This window comes from Aptenodytes forsteri, unplaced genomic scaffold, assembly GCF_000699145.1.
Source record: "Aptenodytes forsteri isolate BGI_AS27 unplaced genomic scaffold, ASM69914v1 Scaffold349, whole genome shotgun sequence".
Taxonomy (NCBI): Eukaryota; Metazoa; Chordata; class Aves; order Sphenisciformes; family Spheniscidae; genus Aptenodytes; species Aptenodytes forsteri.
This window is the reverse complement of record NW_008794452.1, coordinates 199,602-211,951: the sequence shown is the minus strand read 5'-3', so window position 1 is coordinate 211,951 and position 12,350 is coordinate 199,602. Positions and strand designations below refer to the sequence as shown.

At 37.1% G+C, this 12,350-nt stretch overlaps 1 protein-coding gene across 1 annotated transcript in view; it reads right to left on the bottom strand.

Moving 5' to 3' along the window:
- Positions 1–1,871: 1,871 nt before the first annotated feature.
- BICC1 (BicC family RNA binding protein 1) overlaps positions 1,872–12,350 on the bottom strand; it is a 73,940-nt gene continuing 63,461 nt past the window's right edge. The window contains exons 15-20 of the mRNA XM_009290498.1: positions 12,056–12,095; positions 11,226–11,380; positions 8,694–8,850; positions 5,950–6,110; positions 3,557–3,656; positions 1,872–2,018 (exon numbers count right to left, since the gene is read on the bottom strand). Coding sequence (XP_009288773.1) covers positions 1,888–2,018; positions 3,557–3,656; positions 5,950–6,110; positions 8,694–8,850; positions 11,226–11,380; positions 12,056–12,095 — 744 coding nt within the window. The 3' untranslated portion in view covers positions 1,872–1,887. The remainder of the gene's footprint in view (positions 2,019–3,556; positions 3,657–5,949; positions 6,111–8,693; positions 8,851–11,225; positions 11,381–12,055; positions 12,096–12,350) is intronic.

The following is a 12,350-nucleotide window of genomic DNA, read 5'->3' as shown; positions in this document are numbered from 1 at the left end:
GTAACTTTGATGTGAACAACTGCACGTGTACAAGATGCAGTTTTATCCATTCAGATCTCTAGTACAATTTTAAAACCAGAGGAAGCTAACTGCTCCTTGGTCTACAGGAGAAGTCACCCAGCTATACACCATTAAGTAGATATGGCTGAAATGAGTACTGAGCAGTTATTTTTTGCTAACCGCAGCAAGACTTTATATTATTGCTTGATCATCTATGCCCTCAAGTAATAGTTTCTTTAAATTCCCTTTCTGTGTGCAAATTTCTCTATACATCATTTTGTATTCTCACCTTAAAAGAATTATCCATGGAAAGTGTCAAAACTATTTCTCACCCATTTTTGCATAAAAACCAACTACTGTAAATGTTATTCTAATGCCTTCTGTTAAGAGCACTTGACAGTGGTTTATGTCCATCTCAAAAGGCTTGTACACTGAACATAAATAATATTTTACAGTAGAGGTAATTCACAATATTTCTTATGGGAATGCTTTTCAACAAATTAATGCTTGGAAACTTCATATTGCATTGCAGAAAGAGGCACTTTATGAATTCCTTCATTATATCAGAACCCTTCATAAACCCATAACGAGACAATGGTAAAGACAGAGGAATAATATTGCCAAATCATTCGGACTTTCACAGTATAAGAATGCAATAGTTAGCTCTAGCCACTTATAATATGGACTCTTTCTGTTGAACATAACTTGTTTCAGAAATAGTTCATCTCCAGAGTTTTAAACACTTTTGCAGCTGACGATTACAAATCTAGATTGAACAAAACAGATGCTATTACACCTATTTTACGTAGGTCTCTTAATTGCTGCATGCATAGTCATGTAAGTAATATGCGTCACTTATTAAATGGCAACAGTGCTGTCTTGTCAAATTAGATTAGTTGTCTGTTTAATCAAACTGACAGCCCAGAGCTCTAGTTTGATGAAAGCCTTTCATTCTCTACCATAAATCTGCAGTAGATCAGTTTAATCTGTTACGTATTGTAGGTGTATAGAATCTAAAAATAAAAGTCTGATATAAATAAGTGTCCTTTAGTGGCAGGGTACTAAAAATAGCCCTTTGCTTTGAGACAACCATTAAAAACAGTTTTAGCATAACAGGCAGCAGTTAAATATGATGACTGCAAAGGGTTAATATTGCAAGGTCCATTTTGGTCTTTCATTGCATCTGTTACAGTGAGTGAGTATTATTGCAAGCAGCATTAGACTGCTTCATAAGAGCGTAATAGGACTGGTCCACTACCAAGTGGCTTGATTTGGAACAGTCTCTTCAGATAACTACCAGGGAGACAGAGGGGGAAAAATCTGCCTAAGAACGAGTTTCTAGTACCATTATAGTGAGATGTGACTTAATGCAGGAACACCTGAAAAAAATTTGATTAGTGCCAATATAAAAATTGATATGGAAATGAAAGAGAAATATATTTCCACAGGACAAGAAATCAGAACATGTAAAGTGCAGAAAGACCTCAATAATTATTTTAAGCAGTACCAGAAAAATCCATCTGGATAAAAACCCAAAATCTATGCTCTCTGGCATCCCAGCTCTTCATTCTTCCTTCATTCAACAAAGTAAAAATTCAGTGCATACATTATAGTTATAGGTAATAAAATACTAAACAAAGAACCCTATATTATTATTATTGCAAATTCTGTCCAATCTACACGAGTAAAACGTAACCCACATTTGGTGTTCTGAAAGACAACAGACAAAATGTGTTTTCTTTTTTTTTGGCACAGTATTGTGCAGACAAAATGCTTTGGTCCTTGACACCCAAACTCCCAAAGTGCAGAGGGTGGTGTGCAGTGAAGGCTGTCCACAGGATTGCCATGTCCATCTTTACAGCTGACTTTCTGAGCCACGACTTACTGCTACCAGCGACCGCTGACACTAGCAATGTCCGAATGATACTGACGCGGCAGTCTTCCACTAGCTCCACCTTCCAGGAATGAGGCACGTATGTTTGATGGGTCAAAGAGCTTTCTTCGGTTTTTATTCAGCTCTATAAAGGTCACACAAAAAAATTTCTCATCAGAAATTAAATTTCAATATTTTGATTTAAAGCAAAAGCAAAATTTCTATTTAAGCAAAGAAAATATTTTAGACAGAACAGTATGAACTGAAAATGTCTGCGAGGTACTCGTTCAATTTAACAGTTCAACAGGATAGTAAGGTGCCAGGTTAAGACTCATAGAGGCTGCTTGGGACGCAGGCACCTATTTGGTGCAATTCTTAATTGGCACTGATACAGTGTGGAGTAGATAATATTTTGCAATATTGATTTAGATCAAATTGACATAGCTGAAACACTTTAAAAAGGTTCTGTTATAATACCCAAAGGCTGCAATCTTCCTGAAGGTACATGCACACAGAATGTACGGCTGCAGCACAACCATGCAATGTAAACTGAGATGACAGAAAAGCTTACTGGCAACTTGATAATTTCTCAAGGCACAATTCTTTAAACACAACACTGAAGCAATATCTTAGTAAGGATTTTCAGAAAAAACAGATGCTCACCTCTGATTCAAACATGCACCCTAAGCTTGTATTAGCAAATGCTCATCCAAAATGTTTTTCCTTTCCCCACTTTTCTATTCTTGTAAACAAACTCCGTGATAGATACAAATCAGTGAAAGATTACATAGATTTTCATGACTGCTATTGAACTAAGTACATTGCATTTTTACCTTTTTATGCCACCATTTTAAATTCATAGAAAACATTCACTAATGGCATCAGAAGAGATGCAATTGGGAGAAAAATGATCTAGTGTTACAGTGAAGCATCTGAAGAAAACCCTTCCTCTGATACAGATTCATTGCCTAGACAATGTAATATGAAATCTCATGCCAGTTGTTACAATTCGAAAAAAATCTAGTTAGGCATTATGTACTACAACACATTGTAAGAAATTATATTTGGCCTTCATCTTTCTGCATGTAGGGTACAAGACAACCTTTCAACTAAAGTGGGTTGGAAAAATTCCAAATAAGACTTAGGTGTTTCTTTTCAAACCTATACGTTTTGCAGAAACAACTGGCCTTGGGGAAAAAAACAAACAAAAAACCAAACAAACGAAAAGCAAAGCCCCCCAAAACCCAGGCAGTTTTTCCCAGTAGAATGATTGCTCTGCTAATCAATAAAGTGGGGGACAAGGAACCAAAAGCCTGAAAATGCCAGTTCCGACCGGTATGTAGTGCCGTTCAGACTCTGCAGAGCCTGTAATCCCAGAGCTTCTAGGACCTACAGTTTTGGGGCATAAAACAAAGTTCACAATCTGCTGTAAAACAAACTTTCTACCAAGCTCCAACTTTACAAGGGGACACAGGACTATGCAACTGAAATCTTATTTGGTAATGTGAAAGCTCTATGAAGCCTGGTTTTAAGTGCCTGCTGATGAGGGGCAAGCCAATATGACCTCTGTGGACTACATTCTTACTTTTCAGTCTTTCCAAGATCCTTTGTCAACTCTAAACACACAACTCAAGTGAGAAGAATACAAACAATACTTAAAATCAACAAATCTGTGTTATTTACCTGAGATTGCAAGCAGCATTTTTCTTCTGGCACCAAAAGTGGTAATTCCTAACTCTTTCAAATCTTGATCAGTAAGAGTAAGGAATGTCTGCAGATCAATCTAGAGTAAAAAGAAATAGGCAAATCATGCAAAACAAGTCTCTCCCCAAAAGTATGAAGCCATAAATGTGGTTCAGAATAGCTTCACAATTTTTTTTCCTACTGCATTTTACAGTTACTCTGCCAACCTATTCTTTGCATGTAAACAGCAATCATTGCTTTCCAATGGATTCTTCACACAGTTGCTCAATTTGCTACTCTGCATTTCTGACAGAAAAAGAGAAACTAAAAAGCGAGCAGTTTTAGACAAGCACAGAAGATAATTAATCTTATTTATTTGTGACTCTCGAGATTTTGAGTATTTACCACAATTGCTGCAATGTACTTGGGAATAGCCAGGTATATATGTCTGTAGATATCGTAGGTGCTTCAGACTATAGTAGGTTAGCAGAGGATGATTGCCCAACTACGGGTGACGCATTTGAATTAAAGCACTGAGTATTTCATAGCATTCCAAAGTGTGTGCAACCATGTATGTTTGCGGGTGTTTTTCCTCCCAATAAAATTCACAGAAATGTGGTGGAAAATTGTTTAGCTTTCACTCTGGCCAAACTACTTGGCTCATCTCACACCTAATCAGCAACTCGAGGTAAGAAAAACCAAAACAAAAACCCACCTGTCAAGGAAAAGCCATCTTTAGTGTTAGAAACCAATACAGCCATCTCTCCTTTTTAGGAGAGTGACTAAGATAATAGGAAAGGATTAATGACTGGATAATATGGGTATTACGGAACATGCAGGGGAGTACAGAGGAGAGAATTCTGTGTACAGTTCCTTAGGTTTAATTGAGGCACAGCTGGATTTATTCGCTCATATTGAGGATTGACCTTGCCACTTTCAGACTGGTTGCAGGCAAACCCCTGCTGGTGTCTATCCCACACCTGCCAGTGCTTTGCAATCCAAAAAGTTCATTAGCTCAGGTGCAGCCAGTTCCTAAGCACTTTTGTGCAGTACTACACAGGAATAAAATTCCCCTATAGCACTTAAGCAGCATGATTAGAGAGAGACAAGAAATGCTGGCAGGAAACGCACCAGATCCAGCTGCCCCCGAGCTGAGACAGCAGCAATACACTTCAGTGGACTCAGGACGATTCTGTGAGCACATATACATAAGTGACTTAGTGCACAGGAGAAGGTACAAATTTGCCTCATATCTACCCTTGGACTAGTGTAGTACACACTTCAACGTGCCCCTGGTGTGCACAGTTTTCCTCTCGTAGAAGCAAATCTGAAGCTAAATATTGGCACAGCAGAGCAACTTGTGCAACATGAGTGGAAGGTCATCTTGGAGTTTGTTCTTCATGAACACATGCACGGTTCTCTTAATGACATGGCAATCTGCAAAAACCCACTTTGTGTGGTCTATTAAGAGAAAACATGCAGGTGCAAATCCAAGACCAGCAACTGGTGCAGACCTCACTGCTGATAAAGCTGTGAAACAGACACATGGGTCCAGAACACAGGAAGATGCCAAATCCAGCTGTGGTCCTTCCCCTGTACTACATAAGGTACTGACACAATCCACACGGACATCTGTTTTGCTCCCTAGTACCCCCAGTTCCAGCGGTGTGACACATACACCTTCCCACATACAACTACAGTGCTTTCAGGACAAGCTCAGGGGCTCTATGTCTAAGCCAATAAGTCTTGCAGCTGGGCTCACTGTACTTTTGTGACACAGTTAAATCTCTCACCAGAATAAACTATCTGCAGATAATCAAGTTGACTCTACCTAGATAGTATTCTACAGATATAAAATACTACCATTTGGACTAAACTGAGATTAGTTGGTGTGGAGGCAGAAAGCTCACAGAGATGACTGACCATATCTCCCTGTTGGGAGTGGATCAAAGGAAGTCAACTGGCACACAGGGGAAGAGGCAAGGGATGAATATATGTGACCCCAGCATCAGCCGAGACAAGACATTACTACTGAATGCAGACTGGATTTCCATAACCTATACATGAAGTTGACCGAAAGCTATTAAATTCTAGTTAGCATCCTAGTTTACAAGTAGGAGCCAAGGTTTAAATTTCCTTGAATGAAAAAAAAAAAACAAACAACCCCAAACCTAAAACCCTAGTTTAATTCTTTGTTAAGTATAAATCAAAGGTGCAGGACAAAACAGTACTCATGTACAGGTTGGCTATTGAAAGACACATGATACAGCTTTGAAAGAATAGCTCACGAAAATCCTTCCATAAAGTGAGACTTTTTAGTGGTCAAGAGAGAGAGCAACTACTGCTGGAAAACATGCTACAAACACAAAGGTGTCTTTCAAAGGAATACTAACCTCTTGCTGTTGGAATACATCTGTGTATTTGCCCAAACCAAGTTTGCTGAACAGCTCGGGCAGATCAGATCCCTTGAACAAACTGTTCAGGTTACAGCCATTGCTTCCTGTCAGCGAGGAAATGCAGTCCATGTAATTACTGCTACTGAGATAGTGTTCAGCTGAAAGGGAAGAAGTGCACTTTTTAGTCACATCACAGAAGTGCACAATTTTCTGTCATATCAACATTGTATTCAATTAGAGCATTAAATTAACAAAATATATACATCTTTATTATTCAGCAAAAAAAGCCTCTCAGTGGTCTGAGAGAATGAACAGCATAAAGCAAATTTTTTGTTAATTAAGTTCCAGTGTTTGTTTTCTATAGAAAGAATAAAATCACATTATGTGAACTGTCACATGGATACAAGTCAGGAACTCATACAGGGGAAAAGGCTGTAAGACCCCGTTGCTTTTCCTCCTTCTAAGCCCTCTCCTCTTTTCTCCAGTGAATATTTTGGAAAACACCATTGCACACAAATGCAACCAGCCCTTTTTGGTCCGGATGGGGAGTAAACCATGCTGGAGCAATTCCTGGTAAAGGAACTGCCTAGTAGCCACGTGATTTGGCTATTATTTTCATACAATACAGACAAAAAAATAAGTGCAATAGTTTTATAACAGACTAAAACTGGAAATTCACTCCCCACACAATTTTAAAAATCACATTCCTAAAAGGTGTATCTTTAAAAAGAGTTTCCAGGGTGAGGTTCTTAAAAAAACCCAAAAAACTGATTTAGCAGTGCAATTCCTTTCCTCTGTGTGTGCATGCTGGTATTGTGTAATCACATAGTTCGTAACTATTTTTTCTCATACTGTGTAAGAAAAGGATAGCTCCCAGGGAGTGCATCAGGCATTTGTGTAAATGGGGCCATCGTGAGTGCTCCCTCGTTACTGACACAGGAAAGAACAGCAGTGAATGCATAAGAGGCCTGCAGGAGGTAAAGGATACTTTCCCAGGTGAGTAAAATTAAGATTGCCCCCGAGACTTATGCTATGGCCTCCACTATAAAATTCCAATAGGATGTGAAAACCACCATTTTTCACAACTGGCTATGCTACATTTCTTGTTTTCTGGGCACAGACTAATTAGAAGCATTTGGGATTGGATTTACAGAGTTTGGAGAATTTCTATCAACCTCAGCTCCATTTTGGAAAAGAGTTTTAAAATACAGTAAACCATTCAACGTTGAAAATGTGAACATTGAGTTTGACAAATGAAGCAATAACTAAGTTGATTTTTAGACTTTAAAAGGTGATGCCTGAATTTCTTCACTATCAGAGTAAGATAACATTAAAAATACCCAAACAGAAATTCATGATCCTACACTCAGGGCAGATGCAAGGTCACATATTGAAAACTGAATATTAAGAAATATTTCTTACTGGTGCAGTCAGGAAGCATTATCTTAAAAACAAAGAAGAAATTCAACACTACTATGCAATTGTGTCAATGAACACTTAAATTTTAGTACTCTGGCACCTATACATTAAGGTAAATACATTTGTTCAGCCAACTCATAACTATTTCTTTTGTCCCTCCTCCACACATTTCATTCTCGAGAAAGCTACAGCTGCTATAGAACAGTTTCCCCCACCACCAATGTATTCGCATTTCTAATTTTCTTCTAATGCATATGTAAATAGATTTTTAATCCTCATTTATTTTGATTAACTTAGATCTGCCATTTTTGTCCAATTAACTTGGAAACATCAATGGCTTGATTTAAAAGATAAACTTTTCATCTCTCTTGTTCTGTGAGTACTTAGAATATGGTACGCAGCCATTCACAGCTGAACTAATGTGCTTTTTAAAATAATAAATAATTCCAAGTATACCAACCATGAATATTTTCTCTAATTGAAGCTATCCTTTCTTAGAATGCCCAACTTTTACATCTGTTTACTTTGCAGTTAATCTGGGATTTAGGTTTTATTCAACTTTATAAGAAAAATGCAACAAAAAAGTAAAAAAAAAAAGTAAAAACAGCCAGAGCAGTTATTTCCCCATAATGCAGTTAGTTAGTATGGACCAGTATTCTCTACCTCCATTTTTCACTCTTTCAAAAAGGCATATATTAAGTTATTAAAAAAAAAAGAAATTAAGTTTCAAAGAGTTCAACTGAAGTAAAATTTTAATTTGTGAGTTTTAAACAGTGTTTAATAAGTAATTACAAGATTTACAGCCTGTATCCACAGAAACCAGTGTTTAAAATCATGTGCTAGGTCATGCCAAACATATGGACAGCCTTATTTTATCACCATAAAGAGAATCATGCTTTAAAATTCAGGATCAGCACAGATTATGACTTCTCCACCAGCCAGCACAGAGCCCAATAAAGACCTGGTGGCTGTTGTTGCATCGATAACAGAGCAGAACAATAGTAGTCTAGAAATAATCTTTTATATAGGTCTGTTTTCAGTACACCTTGAAAAACCCCTTCCAAGACAGCAAAGAGCTTTCAGCAAGAATGTCTTTAATTTAAAAAATTTCCTTAAAAGTTTTCCTTTATATCATGTTGTATATCATGTTACACAATCTTGCATATGCTTTCACTTTTCAATTTGTAAAATACATTTACTTTACAGGTGCCGGTAATTTAAATCCCTAGTGATGTCAAGAAACATTTATATTAAAATAAATATTCATTGATATCAACATGATTTTTTTTTTTTTAAATTTCAGATCTTAAGAAATTATTAACCTGATTTATTTTGTTTCCGTTTGGGGCTGCCAATTGAGGAGACAAATTCATTATGAGCTGTGGGTCCAAGCCCATTACGGTCTCTCCAGTTATCAGATTCACTGCCACTTCCCAGGTGCTCCCGACTGTTGGACCGTGAGAGAGACATTGAGGAACCCTGCAAATCAAAAAGAGAAAATTTGGGCAGAAAACAGAAGTTTCATTGTGACTCAGATGTTTTCTTTGAAGCAGCTCAGTTTAAAAAAACAGCTTTTAAGGCTTGCAAACATTCTTTTGGCAGTTGATCAATAGTCAAATAATTGCAAACCAGACACAAAAACAGCAGGTGTGCTTAAAACATATGCAGTTTACAGATTTTAAGCAGAAGTTATTTAAAGACCATGCTTCAAAATAAACTGCTCAGTATTTCCAAGTTTGTTTCCAAAACGTTCCACGGTATCAAATTCCCACACAAATTCTAGACAAAGCAGTCTATCAACTATATCCCTTCACACGGAAGAGAACATAACAGAACATCTATCTGAAGATAAGTGGATCAAGTACACAATACTTGACAACAACATGGTATATAATACAACAACAACAATTCTGCAATGGTTTGTGAATTTGCAGATTTTTTTTTAAATAGATTTTCATATTCCTGTAAAGTACTAATTATCAACTCTCACCACTGTAGGTGAGAACGTTCCAAAATAAGGGAACAGTATTCCCTGAAAGCAGCAGTTAACTATGGAATTGGGTGGGGATGTACTCAAAAAGAGATGGACATTATTGATACCACACACTTACATGAACTAAAAATTGTGGAACCAAAAGAACAATTTAATTCTATACACATCAAATTCCAATTGAAAAGCGTAACTTAGGAGGCAGCAATCTTTTCTACTATTCAGGAAAATTGACACCACTGAAGAAAAAAGGCAAAAGCTCCTTTTCATGGGCAAAATCAGGAGGGTGTGAGCTCTGGTTAGTATGACTCAAGAAATGAAGAAAGGCAGAAATTGACTTCAAGTCTTACAGAAAAGCAAGAAAAGACAGGGCCTCTACATTATGTTAGATCATAGTGACAGCTAATAGTTGTGAAGTAAAAAAGATGTCATCCAATGTTTCTGGAAAACTCAATGCACAGTAAAATACCACAGTGAAGATGAAGTATGTTTGGTGAGCTTATTTTACAAATTAACTTCCTAGACATTAGACTATAATACCACTACTATGTCTGTTCAGACTTCAGCACATGACTCTCAAAGGTGCATACGTATGGAGGAAGTGTGGCGGTACTGCCTCTAATAACCAATGATGTTGAAGACTGCTAAACAGAAGGAGGATACAAGGAATCCAAGTTTTTTAGCTTCCCCAGATGTTTCCACAATAAATCATACCAAACAATGGAAACAGGAGTCCTAACACGCTATCATTTCACTGGAAAGAGCTAAGCCTATGGTTTGCACATGGGCAGACTCCAAGTGACTAAGATACAGTGTTTTTGGTTAGAATGACATGCCTGCTTAGAGACTTTTAGGAGTGCATCAGGGTTTGGGAGAAAACCCCACCTCAGCTCAATCAGTATAGAAAAGTATGTAAAAAAAAAAAACAACCAACTTTGGTTTGTAGCTTTTCCTCTCCCCCTAGTTACTACTGCAAGCTCATTACGTCTATCCAAACCTATTACATGTAGTTGAATGACACAAAAAGTTCACGTCAAGTGGGGAACACCAAGGCACATTTTTACCATGGTTGAATATTTCTTTTGCATTAAAAGATAGGTATATCCTAGAGAAAAGCTGTATGATGTCCCAGTCCTGAAGACACATAACATTTACATTTTATGTAAGTAGGACAGAAATAAGGAAAAAGGTGTCTCTATGGAAGCTGGAAAAGATTACAGCAAGGCAACACACTAAAAAGCAACTTCAGAATGCCTCTGAAAAGAAAGGAACATAAATTCCCTGCAAGATTCCCATGGTGAGACTCTGAAGAGACTTGCTGGACCCTATGGCTGCCTTCTCCCTGGGAAATTTCTGGGCACAGTGAATAGCGCAAATAGAGCAAGATCTTCCAGTTCTACAGCTTTGTCAACAGAAGATAAGATGAGCTGCAGCCATTTCTTGTTCTAACATTCTGCTCCACTATGCAGTGATTCACATTATATAGTTTATCTGTTACATACACATTGTTTCAATTAGGTTACAAAATTTCTACCACTTGCCTATAACTATTGAGACATTTGGTCCCATAAGTTATTTTAAGTTTCTTTAAACAAATATATTTTCAGGAGCGGACTTCTATAAAGCTAGAGTAAGATTCATAAAGCAGGTATAGTTTTGTGTGTTGGGCTGAATGTGTTCCATATGTTTTAATATTTACATAAGAAACATTTTTCACAATAAAAAATATTTAGAACCCTAAAAGGAAAGCTAAAAATCTTATCTGCAAAACTTCTTTTTACAAAAGTTATAGACATTACTCAAGAGGAACAACTGTATCATTCACTAGAAATAAGATTTCCATTACGGTATAGCTTTTTTATACCTCATACGTAGTTGTCATAGATGGCTTGTACGATACATGATTCGCTCTTCTTAGTTCCTTGATAGTTTCTGCAGGCATAGATTTAGAGAACCCCAAACCACTCCACGTATTTGTTGGAGTTCTCACTTCCGTTACAACTGGCTTCTTTAACATAGCTGAAAAAATACAGAGACAAATTAGTAAATCTCAACCTTAGTAAAGGTACTGAGATGATAACCCTGAAGTCATGTATGGTAATAGACTTCAACCCATCAAACGGTAAACTCTAAACACCTCCACTTGCTACACAGCTTGAATCCTACCCTCCCTTAAGGCAATTAACTCTGTCAGAAGACAGATAACCCCATAGGGCTGCAATGAAGCCAAAAGAATCGTATCTGTTTCAAAAAGGAGGGTTTCTGGTTTTCTTATGGTGTGGGGGTATTTGGTTTATTTTTAACAGGGTCAAAGATATGGTTAAGTCCCTTATCAATTTTGTAACGTAATTTATCCCTGAACTAAGGAGCAACTTTGCCAGTATGACAAATATCTTAAAGTTTAATTTGCATCCAAATAAAATCAAGTATTACAGCTGTGAGGTCTCTGAAAACAATGTGGATCGTTTGCATATGGATATACTCACACAGAGCATCTCCCATCTGTGAGTTGTTTATACTATATTTTATACTATGTTGGTATTAAGAAATTTTTGGAACATGAAAACTAATATGCAAATGTTTCACTATCAGCTTTAAATTTGATTAAAAATCAAATTACAAAACTGAAGCTTCAGAAAATTCTTTCAGCCATGTACTAACAAACTTTTCAGAAGTCACTGTTTATCCACATACCTTTGGTTGCTAGTAGCTTCTTCTGTTCATAGTCAAATGCCTAAAAATTAAACATGCAGAGGATATCTTAATCGCCATTCTAACCAAACGTCATTCCAGCACTCAGCTCTTTGTAAAAACAAAAGTTTTGAAAGTGGCCAGTGACTACATCTAGGAGAAACCTGAAGTGCTGCACAATAATTTGTCAGTAGTCCAGTTAGAGCCTTAGTTAAAGTGTTCACTCAAACATAGATAACAAAGATTTTAAATAACCATCTGATATCCACGTGAGCGCGGCTGCAGCAGATTTACAAAC